General features: G+C 40.4%; 2 protein-coding genes across 2 annotated transcripts; both read left to right on the top strand.

The window, feature by feature from the left end:
• Window positions 1-28: 28 nt before the first annotated feature.
• rabl6b (RAB, member RAS oncogene family-like 6b) lies at window positions 29-9,389 on the top strand. Its single transcript, XM_030791403.1, has 17 exons — window positions 29-79; window positions 631-1,138; window positions 1,369-1,503; window positions 2,342-2,389; window positions 2,875-2,904; window positions 4,229-4,281; window positions 4,419-4,513; window positions 4,731-4,871; window positions 4,952-5,057; window positions 5,403-5,506; window positions 5,838-6,250; window positions 6,803-6,959; window positions 7,069-7,272; window positions 7,592-7,904; window positions 8,068-8,254; window positions 8,420-8,478; window positions 8,583-9,389. The coding sequence occupies exons 2-17, from the start codon at window positions 1,009-1,011 to the stop codon at window positions 8,787-8,789; spliced, it is 2,382 nt and encodes a 793-aa protein (XP_030647263.1). The 5' UTR covers window positions 29-79; window positions 631-1,008; the 3' UTR covers window positions 8,790-9,389.
• A 5,092-nt stretch (window positions 9,390-14,481) lies between these two features.
• imp4 (IMP U3 small nucleolar ribonucleoprotein 4) lies at window positions 14,482-18,170 on the top strand. Its single transcript, XM_030791384.1, has 9 exons — window positions 14,482-14,518; window positions 15,209-15,317; window positions 15,700-15,783; window positions 15,876-15,985; window positions 16,383-16,515; window positions 16,897-17,051; window positions 17,237-17,331; window positions 17,463-17,536; window positions 17,901-18,170. Exons 1-9 carry the CDS (start codon window positions 14,516-14,518, stop codon window positions 18,011-18,013), a joined length of 876 nt encoding a protein of 291 aa, XP_030647244.1. The 5' UTR covers window positions 14,482-14,515; the 3' UTR covers window positions 18,014-18,170.
• The last annotated feature ends 2,740 nt before the right edge of the window (window positions 18,171-20,910 follow it).

Genomic DNA, 20,910 nt, shown 5'->3' with positions numbered 1-20,910 from the left:
ATGCATATTATGTCAATATAGCACAATCTTACCAACCATCTGTATGTCCTCTGTTCGGGCTATGGTGGTGCCCGTCTGTGTAAGTACAAATATATTTGCCAGTTGGCATAACTGACAGCGAGGCTGACTGCAGATACTGGTTGATAAGATAGCTACCAGGATGGCATGCTAGCACACCGCTAGTGAGTTCAATCAATTCTACTCGGCAAATTAGCATGCAGCGGTACATAGTGCAAATTACTACACGCCCTGCCAGTCATAGTCACTTATTTGTGGTCAGGACAGCCTTATATTAGAATGTCATCTAAATCATTTGTTGTGATGTGGAATTTATTAACTGATTATGCGGCAAGCCTACAGACTAAAGGGCTAAGTTCCCTAGCCATTATTGTAGCCCGTTTCCTCCCCATTGATTTTCATCGCTGACAGGGCTACGTGTCTCACCTATGTCAAACTAGCACAAACCGTTACAGCAGATTTAGAAACCTTAACATGAAGGCTTTGACAAGGTCCTTTTCTTGAACAAGAACGTGTTGCGAAAAATAAATAAATAAATAAACAAATAGAACAATTAGGATATGACAGTAAAACCACTGATCCTTAAACTAATAGTATTTGCTTCCTCTGCAGGTGATGACGAGATCGGTGAATCATCAAGCAGTGCAAATACACGATTGAGGGGGAAATGCGTTGAGTTTTAGAGCTTTATGTTTTAGTTGTAGTCAGGGGCTCGAATTTGTTTTGTTTTGTTTTTCTTTTGAAAGAAATGTAAACAGGCATTGTTTAAGACCTTGAAATGTTTCACCAGAAGTTTAAACACTGAAATATTTCAACAGTGAAATTCATTTAAAAAATGCTTTGACACCCATTCTTTTCGAGATGGAGAGGCGCCCATAACAGCGTCTGTTATCCCGTATAAGTTCATAGCTCAGTATGTTTTAAATACCGTTTAAAAAAAAAAGACCTATTATTTCTGGTGAAGCTAAGTGAAAACACAGTCGTGTCAAGATGTTGTCTGCTCTGAAGAAGCTGGTTGGCTCAGAGCCAGGCCAGGTAAAGGAGAAAACCATCCCAGCAGGTCTGCAGTCTATGAATCAGAGCCTTCAGAGACGCTTTGCTAAAGGAGTACAGTACAACAGTGAGTTATGGTCTCTTGAGTTTGCAGTGTTCATACAGAAAGTCAAATCTCAACTTAAATATTCACATCAATGGGTCACAGTAAAAAAAAAAAAAAAAAAAAAAGTTACCTCAGTGCAAAAAACTTGTTGAAACTCGCCGTCTTTGTAGAGAGTGAAGTCACTGTCTTTCTCACATTACAATCTTTTGTTACATTAAATTGCATTCATTTATATTGCATGTTCACTCCAGTGAAGATTGTCATTCGTGGAGACAGAAACACCGGTAAGAGCACTCTATGGCACAGACTGCAGGGGAAGAAATTCCGAGAAGAATACATTCCCACTCAGGAGATCCAGGTCACCAGCATCCACTGGAATTACAAAAGTAAGATGAGCACTAATTAAAAACGTGACTAAACGTCAGATGTTTTTCCTCCTAGAATAATTGAATCTTTTCGTTTCATTTCACTGTCTTTGAGTCACATTCCAAGCTGAAGTGTCTGTGAAATGAATCTTGCTTTTCTACAAAAAATTTTATAATTTCTCCCTTTTTTTTTTTGTTCTTCTGCCATTCTGTTGGTATGGCAAGCTTATAGAGACACTGGAAGGTAAATATGTGGGATAAGCATCAGAATAAATGTACATGATAAAACTGATTAGAGGAGAGTGCTAGATCAATCGCTTTTGTTGAACGTAATGGACTATATCCCACACATGAATCAGTCTGCTAAGTGCTTTTTGGTCCTCTCTTCCTTTGGTTAATAGTGGTTTTTTTTTTTAGTTGGTGTTGTGGCTGTAAGTAGACAAGAGCTCCCTTTATAGACCTCTGTGGTTCCTAGTGCCTCCTGAAAAAGCTGTCAGCCCCAAAATCATGTGATCAGACAAAATTAACCCCTTATGGAATTTATGGAATTCTTACTCTGGCTTTGAAAACAAGCCTAGTTTGTGTGAAACTTTTTTTTCCCTTCAGAAACTCATTCATTTGTTATGTGTGTGTGTGTGTGAGAGAGAGAAAGAGAGAGAGAGGGGAGGGGGGGGTGAGAGAGAGCATGTATGTCTATGCAGTACCTATAGATTGATCAGACTAGTATTTCTTATTGGCCGAAGTTTAGTTGGTTTTATGGTGTTTTTTTAAAGGCACTCCATGCTCCTTTGTCTAATCTGTAACTCTGTGTGTGTGTGTGTGTGTGTGTGTGTGTGTGTGTGTGTGTGTGTGTCTACAGCCACAGATGATGTTGTAAAGGTGGAGGTATGGGATGTGGTGGATAAAGGTGAGTTACTCAGATAATCTCTATGCTGTTACCTGTTCACAGGTTACCCTACTCTCTAAGAAGATACCAATTACATTAGATTAGATTAGATTAGATTAGATTCAACTTTGTTGTCATCATACAGAGTATGGGTACAAAGCAAATGAAATGCAGTTGGCATCTAACCAGAAGTGCAAAAGAATAGTATTATTTACAGATAAGTGCAGGTATAAGTGAGTGCTACAGCATAAGTGGTGCTGTATCTTACAGTATGTACAGCGTTATTGACAATGGAGAGCAATATATATATATATACAGATTAATATATATGTATAATATATTAAACTGATAAATCCTCCATTCTGCTCTGTTTGGATCCATGTATTTGAATCCTGTAGATGTACCTTTAGAACCATGAAAAACCAAGTCTAAATTGCCCCAAATGCAGTTTTGTGCTGGTTCGTATTAATGGTGTTTTTCTTGTTCTACTCTTGCTACGCATCCAGGCCAAAAAATCCCTCTCCCAGAGGGAGGAGGTGAGACTCCATAGAGCATGAGGCCCTAAGAAGCCTGTGCTGTTCGGGCGTGTCTGTGTGTTTGTGTGTGCGCTGTATTATCCAAATGCAAACATTACTGTTTGTCTTCTTAGAGGAGGTTGTGTGCTCCTTAAATTCAACCATGTATCTGACCTTTAGTCATGTTTACCATCCTAATGTTCATCTGTGCTTTTGAGGATTTCTTGGATTGCAAAATAAAACAAAACCAAAAAAACTAATACATATAACTGTAGCAAGGTATCCTGGCAATATTTTTTTTTTATTGAACAAAGATATTGCAATGCGCTACCTCTTGCTAATGCAACCGTAGTTTGTGAATGCAACTAATGATATTCAGGCGTTTGCTGTATGAGTGATGTGAGTTTGGTCATATCTTTCGGAAAAAAAATAGCACGAACATAAGTCTTTGAAATACGTATTAATTTTACTCTGACCGTTTTGCATTCCATATTGTATGCATAGATTCTCAGAATGTAAAACTTACCCTATAAAAAACGTTGCATGTTTTAACAGTTACAGTGTAACACACTGGGATGTGAAGGGTTAAATATTTAAACGGTTAACCGAGTAGGAAACGTTTACCAAAAAAATACTAACCGATAACTGGTAGTCTTTTTTATTTTTTTCAAAGTTACAATCCTGTGCACAGATAACAATAAATGATATTCAGTGAACAATAACTGTTTGCTTTCATTACTGATTCACAATATCGGTCTTATAGAATCAACTGTTAGCAACACCAACCCTCAACAGCAGTCCACTCTTACCCTTACCCGGGATAGGTGCAACAAGGGACAGTGGAATTACATTGCTAGTCCTCTGAAGTTGTTGCAGCCAGTTGCTGGCGTTGAAGAACTACAGTTCTGTAAACTAATTTCGTATTCAGAAGCTGACTATAAGACGTCATGTCGTGATGGCCCAGATGCAGAACTTATACAGTGACCTGTCTGCAGGCGCAAAAACGTGAGCTGGTCGAATCAAGCCAAATACATGTCTTTAACTACTGACTGTTGTGCATCTGTGCACTCTGAAATGTGCTGAATTATCTTGTCAATTGTAAGCATTTCAAATGTCCCTATGGATCTTTCCACCCACTACTCGGTTAACCATTTGAAAATGAGAGTTTGAACGTTAAGCAAAAATGTTGACTTGTCACATCCCTAATAACACGTCCATTCCGTTACTGAGGTGTAATTATTTGAGTGAAGCTACTCATAAGGGTTTTGCAGAATTTTTTTTTCAGTCCAAGCAGATGCGCGTTCAGAAATATATCTGTTCTTTGTCTCCTCATAATCCTCAACAGGCAAAGCGAAGAAATGGGGTGATACCTTAAAACTGGAAAATGAACCTCAAGAGGTAACACACATCAAAATGAACTGTAGTGCATATTGCTTTGTGAAGAGAGAGAGGAAAAAAAAAAAAGTCTTATCAAATTTGTTTCTGGATGGAGGGATTGTTTGATGGGCGTTTCGCCGTGTCTCTCGTTTCTTCAGCAGACGGATACGGAGCCAGCTCTGGATGCTGAGTTTCTGGACGTCTATAAAAACTGCAACGGTGTTATCATGATGTTTGACATCACGAAGCAGTGGTGAGAACACGCTCATGCTGCTCATTTAATTTGGGCGTTTTTCTCTAGCCTTCCCCACTCCCAGTGTAGCGGAGGGGTGGTGCAATGGCTCTGACAGCACAGGGAATTGTACATTTCCAGTTTGGGACCAGAAGGAGCTAAAAGAAAAATGTAAAAAAAAAAAAAAAAAAACTACATGCTGCAAGATTTGTAAAACAACGTTTTTGATTACTCACAGGACTTATAACTACATTCTGCGAGAGTTGCCGAAGGTGCCCACCCATGTACCCGTGTGTGTCCTTGGCAACCACCGTGACATGGGCGAGCATCGCGTTATCCTGCCGGAGGACATCCGTGACTTCATCGCAGGACTCAACAGGTGGGGTTTCTGCGTCCTTTCTTTTGTGTGTTTGTGTGTGAGTTTGTAACTTTCACATTTTGACTATAACTGTTTTGCAGGCCTTTAGGCTCCTCTTACATCCATTATGCAGAGTCTTCCATGAAAAATGGCTTTGGTCTCAAATATTTACACCGGTTTTTCAACATCCCTTTCCTGCAGCTTCAGGTGTGTCTTTTTCTCTCCCAAACTCACTTAGTTTACAGTTAGCTCTGCCTACCAAGGTTATTCAAACGTAACCGTAACAGAAGTGAGGACAGATAAATTAAGCACAGAAACTTAACTGTTGCATCAAGTCCATTCTTCAATATCTTGCACACTGTACTGCTCTGGCAGGGGTAACAGTCAGCAGTTTTCATTGGTATGTTCTAGAGACAGTAGTAATGAGATTTAAGGAAATAGTCCTGTCCCATTTGTAAATGAGAAACAGAAACAATAAGTCAGTGCTGACTGTGAGTCTTAAATGCTGTGTTTTTTTTGTTCCTCTTCTCTTTTTTTTTTTTTCATGCGTAGAGAGAGACACTGCTACGTCAGTTGGAGACGAACCAGCTGGATATGGACGCTACGTTGGAGGAGCTCTCTGTGCAGCAGGAGACAGAAGACCAGAACTACGAGATGTAAGGCTCTTCTCACACAGTAACACAACCCAATAAGACAGTCCTATTGTACTGTAGAGTGACAGTGCAGCAAACATGATACACTGTACACTTCAACTGATCACCTATAGACACGTATATAGACTGCTGTGTGTGTGTTAGAACGTGTTTGTGTGTTGTAGCATGTCTTAATTTGGTGGTATTGTTAGTATTGGTCTGTGACTGTATGTATTAATGCAGTAATGACAGTTTTTGTGAGTAGCTGTTGTTTGTGGCAAAGGCATGAGTTGATTGTGGAGGGTATGAGATTGAGGCTTGGACTAATGCTATGTTCACCATGTTTATCGTGTAGTTTCCTAGAGATGCTGGACTCCCGCAGTAAGGGCTACAGCTCTCCTGGTGCCACTAATGGCCAGAGCCCTTCTTCAGGATCCCAGTCGCCTGTAGTGCCCCCTAGTGGAGACTCCACTACCAGCTCCAGTCCTGGAAGCCCTCAGCCACCCCTCCCCTCTAAAACCCAGCCATCCAATTCTCCCTCTCCCTCCCCCTCCCCTTCACCTCCTCCTCCACCTCCTCCAGTCTCAACCGAGTCACACGCTCCAGAGCTCCCTGCTCAGTCCTCCTCCCCCTCCTCCTCCTCCACTCCTGGCCAACCCGCGCCTGTTACCACGGCAACAGCTCCAGCACCACCACAGAAACGCGGCTTCATCGCACGGCTTTTCGGATCCGTGTCAGCTCCAGAACCTCCAGCCCAAACCCAACCAGGTGAGTCCGGCCGAGACTACTTGAGAACTTGAGTTTAGACCTGGTAGGCTAACAGGTATGTGTGTACCAGTGGAAACACATAGACACTGAGTGTATCCCAGCAAAGAAAACGCTGAGTCGTTTTGTCACTACATTCCGTTTCATTGGTTGTCGAGTCTAATTTAGAGGATTAGGACTAACGCACGGCGTAGAATGTGTGTACTGGAGGGTGAAGGAGTCACAAGACTTTATACATTCCTTAGGCACGTGGAGAATTCCAGTAGAAAGCCTTGTACCACAAGACACTGGGAGATTTTCACAAGCAAGAACAGTCCAGTCCTTTCCTAAAGCTTTCCAAACAGTGCCGTAAGCGTGCAGTCACTGAATGGATCTTTCATTCACTGCCAACAAAGCCATCCTGCTGTTTTATTGGCTGAGAAATAAGGTCGCTTGTCTGCTGGAGTCGAATTCTCAGTGCCAGGCGTATTTAACAGAAGAAACACGTTGAATTTGCCACAGATAAGTCGAACAATTCTTTGGGGGGGGTGGGGGGGGGGTTTGTTGTCCGTGCAGAGCCTGATCCTCCAGCCCCGGCCGACCCTCCCGTGGTTCAGAGCGTGGATGACTTTGTGCCGGATGGAGGACTAGACAGAAGTTTCCTGGAGGACAGTCTCCCGACCAAAACTAAGATGGACCCCCAGCCTGTGCCTGCCTCCCTGGACAGCGACAGGTAAAATAAACATGTAAACAAGCGGCGTGTTGTGTTCACCGTTTGTATGACTGTTTTTACGCATTGAGTGGAAGCAGGTTGAGATTTATCCGCGTTGTGTTTGTTTCAGTGAGGGGGAGGAGAAAGGAGGAAACCCTATGGTGGCTGGTTACCAAGACGATTTAGATCCGGATGATACCGCACCCGGTGCTGGACCGAAACCTCCGAACAAAGCCCTGGACATCGCCCTGTCTAGTGACGAAGAGGAGGAGAAGGAGACAGCGCCGGCTGTAACGCAAGATGAAGATCCAGATGTGGAAACTGATGAGCCACTGTGAGTAGCATTTTAAAGCAGCACTGTTTAAATTTAATCTGGCCCAAGTGAAACACAGTGTAATCTATCATAATTTATAATCCAGAACCATTAAATCCAGCCTTTGTGAAACGGTTTTATTCAGAAATTTCAAATTCTATCCTAGTGGAGCACAGTGTAGGGTAAAGATCTGTGAAACGTGTTAATCTCAGAAAGTTTCATTCAAATCTTCAATCCCGCCCCATTCAACTGCTGTTTAATCCAATCCCTAATGTATTCATTCACTATTTTTTTACTTTGATGTAAAGACAGCTGGGTTTTTTGGGGGGGGGTTTTGTAGGGAGTCCATGAACACACTCACTCTGGAAGACAAACCTAGTGCCACAGAGACAGCACCTCCCACAGAACGGGTAGAGGAAAACGCCGGCAGCCAAAGTCTAGAGGCTGTCTCCTCCGCCCCCATCCTTAGCCCCACCCCAGCAGCACCCGCCCCAACCCCACCCAAACACCAGAGCCACAGCAAAGAGGAGACGGCTCAGGCTGAATCCTCCGACACCGACCAGGACGTTCCAGTCGCCCGGCAGATGCTCTCCTTCATCATGGACGATCCCGACTTTGAGAGCGATGAGGACAAGGTGCAGAAGGTGGCAAAGGTAACCTACTTAACGCTTATGGACCTAATTCTGTTGAATCATGAGAAAACCAGAAATGCGTGGAAACCTATTGGTTGTTTGTTTTTTGAGACGGGCGAAAGAGCGATTGTTTTGCGTGACACTTGGGTTGTGACTTTCGACCTCCGGCCTTCTGTCCTCGTAGGACTCCTTCCCTGCGAGGGCTGAACTCCCTGACCTCTCCGACGATGACACTATGACCCCAGCCCAAGCCGCAGAGCCTCCAAAGTCCTCCATCCGCTCCTTCAAAAGCCAGGACGACGGGGACCTCTTCGGTTTGGGCTTTGAGGAGAAATCCGTCAAAAGCAAAGACAGCAGTGAAGAACAAGATGGTGAGTTATTTACGCTGCGTCATTTAATAAGATTATTAAGATCATCTTAAAATGTTTACCGTTGCTGTTTGATGTACGTTGACATTGAGGTACATTGTTTACCAATTGTGAATTTTTGTTTCATTATTTTATTCATATCGATGTGACTGTTTTCGTCCTTTTCAGAAAGAGAAAGTAAGCACTCCACAAAGGAGAAAAAGAAAAAGAAGAAGAAAAGTAAAGAGGTGTGAAATCTGTTTTACCTCAAGAGTTCAAATTGCAGTACAAATATTGAATTTGTTCAGAGTGCAAAAAAACCTGACTACGTGGAATTTTTCCTTTCTTCCAGGAGGAAGACAAAAGCGGCAAGAAACGTCACAAACATAAGAAAAAAGAGAAGGAGGAGGCAGGAGGAAGCGGCGACCAGAAGGAGAAGGAGAAGAAAAAGAAAAAGTCACGCAGCAAAAAAACGAGCGACGTGGACGACCTGGAAGCATTTTTGGCAGGGGGGGAGGGGTCAGCCGCGAGAGAGGACGGAGACTACGAGGAACTATAGAAGTCGCGGGGACGTTCGCCAAGTTCGAACTCCACAACGCGGGGAGCGGGCATGTGTGTGTGTGTGTGTCTGCGTGTGTGTGTTCGGTGGGGTTGGCCATCTCTGAAGAGCATTTTCACACATATGCAATACATACTGAAGCGGAGATGCTGATACACACTAAGCTGTCAGAGGCAAGCAAAGACCACAGCAGCCTAGCTCTGATACTGAAAACCACACCGTAGGACTTTCCATTGACCATAAAAGACAGCTGCAGCTTTCACCTGTCTCTGCCAAAGGAGGACAACATGGGGAAAAAAAACAACAACAAAAAAACGCATCTCCACACGCTGTGCTCAAACTGCAATAAAAAATATAAGCCATCGACAGGTGACTCATTTTGCGTGATATTCTCACAGTGTCAAAACCTGGTTTTAGGGGATACCGTATTTATCATTTACCTGCTGTTTTTGTTTTTATAATTTTTTTGGTTTTATAATTTTTTTTTCATTCACAGTTCGGTAGGAACAAACCACTCAGCCTTTTGTTGTTGTGTATCCATTTTGCATTGTATGTAATTTGCAATTTGCTGTAGAACATGATTTCCTTGTTCAAAGTTGATGGTAAGGCATGCTTTTTTCTTTCTTTTTTTTTTTTTTAATTGACTCGTGTTTGTCAAAGCTGTGCTCGTGAGTCAGACATGAATGTTTTACACTACGTATGTCAATACATTTCTTTTATATTGGTGTAAATTTGTTTCGTTATTTTGGTACACTTTTGCCTCAGAATTAGGCGAAGTGAATCAAAATGTTTGCTTCTTTTTGCAACTGAGGTGAATTGGCCCATGTGCTAGACTGACTGTACAAACACTCCTTCGCTTTTCAAAACACCTTAAAAGAAGCAAAGCACACAAAAACAGCAAATTAGCCCTGACTGATATGTTCTTTATATGAATCATGAAAATACTGTAATTATGAGAAGATTTTGTTGATGCATCACGCTCAGTCAACTGTCTGGTGTGGCGCCATCTGTGGGTGTGGGTAGCTACTGCACTGAAACACTCATCTCTTTTCTTTTTTTTTTCTTAAAAAAAAAAAGTCTCCACATGTGACAAAGACAAAATCAAAACTGCTAGACTCTTCTTTTAACTTTTGCTTCAGATTTGCTGCAAAAAAAATTTTTTTCTGTAATTGTTTTCCTTCTTGTTCACACCTACACCACGCAGTTTACTGGAAGTCTGCTGGAGAATTTAAGCGGGATTGTTCTCAGACATATGAGTCGTGGGAGAACGTGTAATATCATGCTCTGGAAAGCGGAGTAGCAGGAACCAGGCCAGGCTTTGCATGGCAAATATTAGACTTTTTTTTGTAACACTTTAACTAATTTACACTCCTCAAAAACTGCTTTCTGATTCTGTTTTCTTTTTTCTTTTTCTTTTTTTTCAGATATGCCAGTCACACTATGTTTCAGATGATAAATGCTCTTGCCTCTCTTTCATTCTCTAAAACTTTATTACTGATGAAATGAATAAAAAAAAAAAAAAGAACTAAATGATTATGACTCTTGCATCATGATTTGTGGTTTCACGCTCAGATACCATTGATGGTAATCGCAATGTATGGTTCTTTGGTTTAGATTTTCTAACGCCTCACATTCACGGATCTCTGTCACTTTATTATCTGCAGCTTGTGATATTAACTTGAACCTTTGTCTCACTATATTTAACTGAATGTTCTCCAGGATCCGCACAGAAAACACACGCTAAATACAAATGCGTGTCGTTAAATGAAATTCTCAGATAAATACTTTTATTTGTTGTCCAGCACTGTACAATTACAACACTTAAAATTTGAGTTCATCAGGTTATGAGAAAGTTATCAAAGCCATTTTGTTACAAAATTTTAAATTAAAAAAAAAACAAGACCTCAGCCTGATTATGTGGACTGAGTTGCTTTAATAGGAACTGAGGCATGCAAACCCCGCCTACTCTTCAAAGACTTGATGTGTCCTCAATCTGTCTTGAGTTCAGCTTCCCCTGTCTCTGAAACATAATTGTAATATTTAGATGAGAAATTACTAACACTCTATATGACATTTATTCATGTGTCGTTTATCAGTTATAGTCTTAGCCAAGCTTTACCCAAACACCTTTACTCTCATCCTATGAGAATAATTACTATTGCTGAGATATTAATTGATATGAGACATAACCTACCTTCTCCTTTTTGAATTTACCTAACAGTCAGAGAGAGAGAGAGAGAGAAAGAGACCAGAAGAGAGATACAGATCAGCAATTATCACTGCGATCTTTTTTTCTTTTTTTTTTTTTAAGTAATGTTTCCGCTCTGAAGATTTGAGGACATTTGTGTACATACTAGCTGAGTACAAGTGTGTCGACAGCACAGCCAAGGGCAGCAGGACAAACAGAACCCAGCGCACGATACACCACACAGATGGCGGTGGGCCTGAAAAAGAGAAAAAATCAAGACTGTCTGTAGAACAGAGTCTTTCGACACCAATCTTGAGGTTCCCAACAGACCGGTGTGTCTCCGGCCAGTCCTAAAGTGCCCCTCGTCAGCCATACACATGTTCCTTTTAGCCCCGTCCTGACTTGCCAGTGTATAATCATCCGCTGTTTATTAAATGGTAGCTGCTAACGGGGGTACCTCAGCTTTTGATTGAATAGTAGCACACTGGATGACATGTTCTAGTACAAGCCATTGAAACGTGTTAACCAAGCTGAGTTTCGAGTGAGCGCAACGTGCTACCTTTGAGCTAGAACCCAAAGGGGCAAGCGCTTCCTTTCAGAGAGTCTTGTTACGGAAGACAAAGAAAATATGATATTTAAAATAGGCCATTTAGTCGTCTATCCCCGACATCGGGTGCTGTTTTAATCAAAACTGATGCATTCGGGGGATGATTTTGTATCATTCCTTCTATCTGCTCTGATTTGTTTGTTTGTTTGTTTTTTAAGTGCACTGAATCAGACAAAGACCTAAGAGTGTCAGACTCACTGATGTAAAAGTACTCCTCGGCCAGTTTGATGATGGTTTGGTTCCCACCCATCACACCACACCAGTACATTCCTTCCCCTTGTTTCAGCTCGATTATGTTGACAGTGAACGCTTTTCCATCTTCATCCTGAATGATCAGATTGCCTTCCTCCAGAGAGCGACTGCCTTGTCTGAAGGAGAAACCTGTGCAGCAATCTTCAGAGTCTTGTTTACACCATACTCTGGGTAGATTGCTGTGTTCATTCTTATAAGGGCATTTAAGCCTGTGGACTTGGATAGTTTCGGTCAAGTCTGTTTATAAAAAGAAAAGTGCACACTTTAAACATACAATCAATTTCAATCTATCATTTCTTCTTTCTATCAAATGTAAAAAGATCTTTTCTTTGTAGCTTTGTCGCCGCAGAAACAGGAGAGTCACTTCTCTTTTTCATTCTAACTACTTAGTGAAGTCATGTCAATTTTGACATACTGCAACATCAAAAGGTACCGAAATGCATTTTAACTGTTAAAAAACATTATTTGCATATTTATTTTCATTCTCTTTGAAATGCAGTGATGTAATCTTACCTGTGAGGACGAGGAGAAATACAAGTTTAAGCATAAACATTTTACTTTTTTTTTTTTTTTTTTGAGAGTTTCAAAAGCTCAGAAGTGTGAAGGACCGTAATTTCCTGTATAGAGGACGTTTGTCTCGCATAAGGAAGTAATACTCGCCGGAAACAGTGCGCATAGACAGACCTTTTCACACTCAGCACTCTGAAGATCTCTGATGATGCATATGCAGCCAGAACAACCAATCAGGATAGCTTCAGTCCTTCTTTCATTACTGTTACACAAGTTTTGAAGTGTTTGCAGTAGGACAGGGAACAGACGTTTTTGAAGTAGGAAAATCTGTATTGCTTTGTGAGATAAACGAGGTTCAACTCTAATCCGCACTCTAGATTATACGCTTTAGACATTCATGCAGTGGTGCATTGATGTTTGGATCTTAACTTTATTCTAGTGTCCATGGGACCAATATTAAATCCATTTAAGGGGGTTCACGATGTTGCTACCATCTCTGAGCATGGAAACAATTTACAATTTAATTTAACTATGTTTTCACCATAAATCTGACCAGGACATCTACAATAGCTTGGATATAATACAAGTATTCCGAGAATGTAATACAGGCACGCTGATTAATTACTAGACTCACAACTGCCACTCATAACACATCAGCACCACTGATATGTTCATATTAGCTGAGAACATGCAGTGTTGGTTGAAGGGTTGCTTTGGCTTCCTGGAAACATAGACCCATCCAGATGTAAGAAAACTAACTAAAAGAGCTCTCAACAGAGCACACTGCTTTCCTCACTGCTTCTGTAGTCGCTGTAATGTTTTTGTCCCATTGCACAAAATGACTTGTTGTCGCTCACTGATCAAGTGCTTGCTGAAAAGCAGCTATATGCTAAATGTCGATTTTGTGAAGCCCATGGCTTAAGAGTTTTTGTTTTGTTTTGTCTTGTTTTTTTAGTGTTGAGATTGGGTAGAGGTGGAAAATGTGTTTGTGTCTGTTGTAATTTGTGAAGTTTTTACTACTATAATTTTTTCCATGTTTTGCTTATGGCAACATGACTTTCAGCACCACACAATCCTTTGATCACTTTCAAAATGTGAAAATGTGAGTGTGCGTGTGTGCATGCACATATGTTTGTGTGTGTGTGTGTTAGCACGTGAGTATATGCAACTGTGTGAGAGTAAACTCTAATGGCGTCACATGATGTGGTTAACAGCCCGACTGTGGTTCATTTCCATTTAACAGCTCAACCTAGTGTGCAAATGCAGAAAACACATTTTAAGCAAGAGGCATTACATGTGAAATATTACAGCAAACATGAAAACTGTGTTGGTATAGTGAATTAGATTAAAAGCTACCAAGAAATTTGTTCATTTCTATGTTGGTCTGCGAGAGGAAAACTGTGCTATGTGAAATGATTGGAATTCCTGGCTATAATTTTCTTCTGTTATGACAGGAAGTGTTTTTAATAAGAGCAGTGACTAACATTGTGGCTTGTTGGTCCACAGTTTGACCCTGTAGTCTGTTTGTGTCAAAGCACTGGGTTCAGATGAGTAGTTTGTTTTAATAAGGAATGAGATATTATACATGAGTCTGAATGTGATGCCTGTGGGCAAACATACTGAAGCACCACAATCAGACTTGGTTTAATATCAGCTCTGTTGTGGTTCTGTAATTTGTAATTACCTGGAAAAGACTAATAGGAGTGGATCCACTTAGAAAATCCTCTGTGGCATTTTATCTCATTCTTTTTAGATGCTAGGAATCCCCATGGAGTAATCAGAGAGGGGAAAAATGGAACTGTGGCATGTATGTATATTTGTATGCATGTATGTCTGTATGTATGTATTTATTTTAGATTTTTTTACTGTTTGTTTGATTATTTAAATTATTTGCATACAGGCTCTCTACACATATATATTTTCTCATATTTTCTATGGCGATTCGTAAATCGTCAGCTATTTACCATTCCATGAGTTCAGTGACTTTTGTTTTAAAGATATCTATTCCAGCCACGATCAGAGGCTTGGGGGAAGTTGCTTAAATTAATCAGTGTTCACTGATTGGCTGATTGCAACGTCCAATGAAATACAGTGTTGTTGCACAGTGGTACGGGAACTACTGGCATTGGCTATGATATTAGCACGTGTGAACAGAGGAGAATCTACAAAATGGTAAGCCGAAAATGTTTTAATAAAACCTTTTTCAGACATTTGCATCCTGTGTGAAAAATCAGTATTGTACATAGCCACGATATTAGACTTGTGGTTTACAGGGAGAGATGATAAAATTGATGCTAGCAAGTTACTAAATGTTGTTTTAGGTTGATAGGTGACTAGCTAACATGAGCAAAGTTGAACTAAACACTAACGTTCCTTATGACTGTGGAAGTTCACGTTGAATACTGTAACACGTCAACTATATGATACAGATTGTGGTTATTAAATGTGTGGTAGAGCAACACGCTTCTCGTGATCGATTGGAGACATCTAAAGGTTGATTGATGTGGTGTGAGTTTTCATGCCATGGAGGTTGAAATTGCAGGTACTCGTATTGCCCGTTTAACACGCCTCAACAAAGTTTGCCATATGACAGTGTAATGCTTTATTTTTACCCGTTGTCTGCACTTTTTTTTTGTTTACAAAGAAGCCAGAAGTAGCTTATTTACGAGAGCTCTATTATATGTACATGAGTTTGAATAGGTCTCCATTCCAGTTAATTTTGTATGACTTCTTCCAGCTGTGCTTGTGTTTATGTATATATAGCCTACATCTCATATAGATCTGTCATCACGGAATGCTTTGTTTGTCTTGTGTACTTGTCTTGTTGTGTTAATCTGTTTACGTTGTTGCTGACGGATGCAGCTGCGTCGGGAGATCAGGCTGAGGAAGGAGTATCTATATCGGAAGGCGCAAGAGGATAGACTGCGCTCTATTGAGGACAAAAAACAAAAACTCAAATCTTCTTTGGATGGTAAGGCTCATTCTCCATCTTACAGAGATTGTGTGTAAAAAAAAAAAAAAAAAAAAAGGGCTTAATACCTGAACCGCTAAGCTTTGGTTCAGAGGGGATTATGTAACATAGACTAAGTTTCCCAGACAACAGGATAGCACAAAGCCAAAATCTAGTTTTCCTACATCTTCACTTGTTGCCCTGGGGGACGATTCCACAAAGGAAGATTTCTCAGTCAGCCAGGTGACTTGAGACAAATGCTAAGCTGTTTTCATAGTGGATTGGCTTTCATCTTTGGTTATTTGATGTGTTGAATTTTTCTTGCTTTGAAGTGTATCCCCTTAGGATGTCTCTGTGTGGTTTGCATAATGGCTTGTTTGCTGACTTCTCGTTTCTCTTCCAGAGAACCGTCTCATCCCGACTGAGGTGCGTAAAGAAGCGTTGCAGCTGCAGAAACTGTTGGAATTTGACGATGAGGGCGGAGAAGGTGAGACAGAGTCCGATGTGATCGACAGCATTCTAATATGGCCCCTCCCATTTCTTTATGACACTGACTGACAGTATAATCTAAAAACACAGGTGTCAGCTCCCACATGGATGATGAATATAAATGGGCCGGAGTGGAGGACCCTAAAGTCATGGTCACAACATCCAGAGACCCCAGCTCAAGGCTTAAGATGTTTGCCAAGGTTTGATAGCATCTTCGTTTGTGCAGATAGGGCCATTTCTTACTTAAATGTAGCATAACTGCATTTTGACATATAAAATGAGCATGTTGACTCAGCATGGTGGAGCAGTAAATGTCAGTTTTCAGTGGTGCCTGTGAGAATGGGAGCCAGTCAGGTGTTTTTTTTTTTGTTTGTTTGTTTGTTTGTTTTTTTTCTTCCTCATTGTTTTAAGCCTGTCATCCCACACGTACGGTAATTAGTTCTTCCCTCTGTCAGTTCCTCTGTCAGGTTTTCAGCACATTTTAGTTTTCTAAAAAGGGTGGTCCTATTGTTTATGAGCCTGCTATAGTTTTCAACATCTGAGATTCTAGTAACTGGGTGCAAGTGCCACCTGCTAACAAAATGTCTTTTTTTCCAGGAAGTAAAGCTGCTGTTTCCAGGAGCACAGCGTATGAACAGAGGAAATCATGAAGTTAACACGTTGGTACATGCCTGTAAAGCCAACAGTGTCACTGATCTGGTTATCGTGCAGGAAACAAGAGGACAGCCAGGTACTAAGAAACGTGACCTCATACCCATAAAACCAAATAAGGAAATGTTTCGTTGTTTGAACTGGAATGCAGTTTATATGTTCTGACCAATTTCACCCAAAAGTTTTTCTTAAAATGCTGTTTTATTTTAATTTTAGTTCAGCTACAGTTAGCATAAGGGCTAGTATTGGGGTTTGTGGGGATTCGTTATATCATTTAATTTCCTGCTCTGGTTGAAATGAATTTCAGTCTGTTTTTTAAAGCCAAAACTGTGATCATTACGCAGCTGTGTTTATTCTTCTACACCGCTTTCCTTAGATTTGTGTGTGTGTATGTGTGTGTGTGTGTGTGTGTGTGTATATATATAAAAAGCATAATTTATCATTTTTTTCCTCTCCATAGATGGGCTTGTTGTGTGCCACCTGCCGTTTGGGCCTACGGCCTACTTCACTCTGTACAATGTAGTGATGCGACATGACGTCCCAGACATAGGCACAATGTCGGAAGCTTTTCCACACCTGATCTTCCACAGCTTCACCTCCCGCCTGGGCAAACGGGTAAGAGGCAGCACTGTACGGCTTTCTTAGACATCGCTGAGTGGTAAAAAAGGTTCGGAGTCTGCGACGTTATTTCAGCGTTAACACGTTCGAGAAGTCAAAGATGCTGCTCTTTTATATGCACCTTTTGTTCATTGTTCTTAAGCCTGTCCTAATTCTGTCATGTTATTAAATATTCATGGCAGGTGTCAAACATCCTGAAGTATCTGTTCCCTGTACCCAAAGAAGATAGCAGGAGGGTAATTACATTTGCCAACAAAGATGACTTCATCTCCTTCAGGTGAGAGAGAGAGATATTAATGGAATCTTTGGTTTTGGGTGGAAACCATTGTTGGGGAAAAAAATCTGTTGTTTTGGATAATAAAGCTGTTACTCCTTTTGAGCATAGAATGACATTTATGCTTCTTACAGACACCACACATATAAGAAAACAGATCACAAAAATATTGAGTTGACAGAAGTGGGGCCCCGATTTGAAATGAAATGTAAGTAAAACCTCCCGATTTTTGAACATTTACGTGTTACAATGCCAATTTCCTGCATAATTGAAAAGTCAAAGCATTTTGGTATTGAGGAAGGACAGAAAGAAAAGTAATAAAGCAATTCTGACTGTTTGTACAAATGTTTATAAAGATAGCTGGAGATGGATTTAACTTTTGCCGGGAGACATTTTGCCGATCTCATTTTGCAGATGTTTGTTGACTTGTTTTACGTTTCTCTAAAGGTTTTCATTAAACATATACTTATCCAGCATGACCTAGAAAACAGTCAAATAATCAAGCAGGTCCACAAACACATGAAAAACTGAAGAGAGAATGAAACTCAGATATCTATTTTTTCTCTTGTTAGTGTACATGATCAAGCTGGGTACCTTGGAGAACGAGAACACCGCTGACGTGGAGTGGCGACACCACGCATACACGCGCACAGCCAAAAAGAAGAAGTTCCTTAGCGTGGAATGAACGAAACGCTCATTCTCACAGTGATGAGAGTTTAGCTAAGCGCTGGGTTAGAGGAACAGCCCGCCTAAGGCACGGAGACCTTACTCTGCACTGAATTGTCTCAGTGCAATTAATGACTGTGCACACACTTTTTGCATGTCCTACATCAAAGCAATCAGAACATATTGTGTGTGTGTGTGTTTTTTTAATTTTTTTTTATTGAACTAATGTCTGTAGCAGCCGAGAAAACTTACCCTTGTTTCAGAAAACAAGAGTTAATGAGTTTTGTTTACTTTACACCCTTCTTATCTTGGAGAAATAAACTGGTGCCGTGGTCTAAGTTCAGTAAATAGTAAGGCTGTTGGTTTATTGTTATTTTATTATAGAACTTTGAACTACAGATAATCATAATCCTCATGTTCATTCCTAAAACGCCCTGTGTCTGGTTGCTTTACAAGACTAATTCTTGTTGTTACATGTGTTGTCTAATGTTTGCTTATTAAACATTATATTACACTGTTTTGACCCTTTTTGTCAGGTTTCTCTTGGAATAACAGATCCTAGACCTCCAGAGATTCACTTAACAAATATTATTATTATTATTATTATTATTATTATTATTATTGCTGTTGTTGTTGTGGTTGTTAATAACATTATTATTATTACTATTATTATTATAGAAGCTAATTCTTGCTGTTATTTGTTGTATCTGTATTTTCCTGATTTGCTTAAATCGACCACCTTCAGGTTGAATAAAGTTGATTCAAGTCGTACAGCATATCTGTACTAGCTCCTCAAAAATCCCTCCTGCCTTTCTGTAATTGTTCCAACTTTCGGCTGAGGGATTTCGATTCGATTTGCGTTTCATTAGAGAATGTCATTCTACTGCTAGTTCCCACTGGAAAAACCCCGAGCAATTAACTGTAAATGAAAACACACAATTCCTGGGAAGAAGATCATGAATGCAATGAAACAGGGCAGTTATTTTTCCACAGAAAACTACAGACACACTGAAATGTACAAGTAGATGGTTCATTCCCATTTTTGAGCAAATAAAATACTGGAATTTTTAGAACTTTTTTTCCTGTCGCTACTTTTGTACTACCCGCCCCTTGGATGTACGCTTGTAATGAACTATTGACGTTGGTGACCAATCAACGTAGCCCTTTAGTAAAATTAACCAATCATAGCGCGTTATGGAGGTGTTCCGCTTTCCCTGAAATTCTTTACTGATCCGACTTCAGATTGAGAGAATTCAAGATGGCTGCCTCAGGTGAGTATTTACTCTAGAAACAAAATTGCAAAGTTAAATGTCTTGCTGGACTGTTATATGCGTTGCTAAACGGTTCTTTATAAACTGAGGTTAGGAAGAGAGTTACAGTCGGAACGATATACAAAAAGAATGGCATTTTTGTACTTTTACGAAAACTAAAATGGTTAGCTAACCTTAGCAATGCTAGCTAGCGAGCTAGCTAGCCACCTAATCCCTTTCCGCCTCATGAAAATAGCTTTCCTGACTTTGAAAGCGAATAAACACCTGACAGGGATTACGGAACCATATATAGGTTGTCAACCATGACGCAAAAGCGGTATTTTGTGAAAATTAATATAAGTGCCGCAATTAATCGAATAACCCTTTTGGACTTGGCCCTGTAATTTATCTGTAATAGAGCAGTCAAATCCTTCTTAGCTAACTTGTTGACTATCCTTGCTAGCTGTACCTCGTTTTAGCTTAGTTGCACAACTATCAAGAGAAGGATCAGTAATAGCATAGAGTTAAAAACCCCAAGACATTTGTTTTCGTCTATGGTCTCCCGCCTTGTTCTCGTGCGCTCGCAAGTTGCAGTTTTCTGGTTGCCGGTCTCAAAGTCAAAGATAAGAGAGCGTGCTAAGCTTAAACCCTCACCTGTGTCACAGCTGAGGTTGAATGAACACAGTACAGGTCATCCTCTCTTCACCTGTGTGACTGGTCTGTATCAGTTTTTGGACGCCTGTCTTTGCGATCGGTCCGAATGCACCACGCATTATGGTAAAAATCGCGTTCCACTTGACTGAAGCTCAAGTGTAGCTTGTGTTTGTAGACCTCCTATGGTGTGGCTGCTTGCAAGAAGTCTAGAAAGCCGTATTATAGTCCTGAAAGCCTAAAGACAGCCGTCGTGCTTTGAATAAACATGTCAACCTAAGACATGACATAAATGGTTGTTTAATTATGATCTTTAAAACTGGCACGGGTACGGGCGTTTAATCAATTATAAATTCCTTCTGTGACTTAAAAGACGTGTTTCATGCCGAGGAATGTACTTGGAGATATGTTTCCTCCCTTTTTGTAGGTGTTCAACTTTTCCCAATTTACAATTTGGCATTGTGCAGACGCTTTTAAACCAAAGCGGCTTACAATTAGTGCATCAATCAGGTTTAACTGCCTCATAAGCAAAAGATCGTAGTGAGGATGCAAATTAATTATTTTCAATACCACGCTCCTGTATATCCTGCAACAATAAAACACAAAACTATAAACAAAGTTGATACATAGGTCTCTCTCTCTCTCTCTCTCTCTCTCTCTCTCTCTCTCTCTCTTTTCACATTTTATACCCTGAAACTATGATTGAAATATGGCATGAGAGAGTGGTTATTCATTGGGGACAGGTCGATTCTGAAACACCACCCCCAGGGATTCCCCTCAGGCTTTTTAACATTTTGCTGTTTTTTTCCCATCAGAATTAAGAAACACCTTTCAAGTAGCTACTCAGAGTAAATGTGAAGATTAGTATTGTTGGTTTGATGAAATATGGAATTATTGCTGATAGGTCTCATCCATTTACTTGTCTAAATCTGAGAAATTTCCATTTCGCTTGCTTAAAGCTGGTTGTTGAGCATTGTATTGCAGAGTGTCAGGTTTCCTTATTTATACAGTAAAC

Source organism: Chanos chanos, chromosome 14, assembly GCF_902362185.1.
Source record: "Chanos chanos chromosome 14, fChaCha1.1, whole genome shotgun sequence".
Taxonomy (NCBI): domain Eukaryota; kingdom Metazoa; phylum Chordata; class Actinopteri; order Gonorynchiformes; family Chanidae; genus Chanos; species Chanos chanos.
This window is presented reverse-complemented; position numbering and strand designations above follow the sequence as displayed.

Coding starts and splice junctions, on each gene's coding strand:
- rabl6b (XM_030791403.1), top strand. CDS start 1,009: ATGTTGTCTGCTCTGAAGAAGCTGGTTGGCTCAGAGCCAGGCCAGGTA. Junction 4,514..4,730: donor TTTGACATCACGAAGCAGTG/GTGAGAACACGC, acceptor GATTACTCACAG/GACTTATAACTACATTCTGC. Junction 6,960..7,068: donor GCCTCCCTGGACAGCGACAG/GTAAAATAAACA, acceptor TGTTTGTTTCAG/TGAGGGGGAGGAGAAAGGAG.
- imp4 (XM_030791384.1), top strand. Junction 15,318..15,699: donor ACTCAAATCTTCTTTGGATG/GTAAGGCTCATT, acceptor TTTCTCTTCCAG/AGAACCGTCTCATCCCGACT. Junction 15,784..15,875: donor TGACGATGAGGGCGGAGAAG/GTGAGACAGAGT, acceptor CTAAAAACACAG/GTGTCAGCTCCCACATGGAT.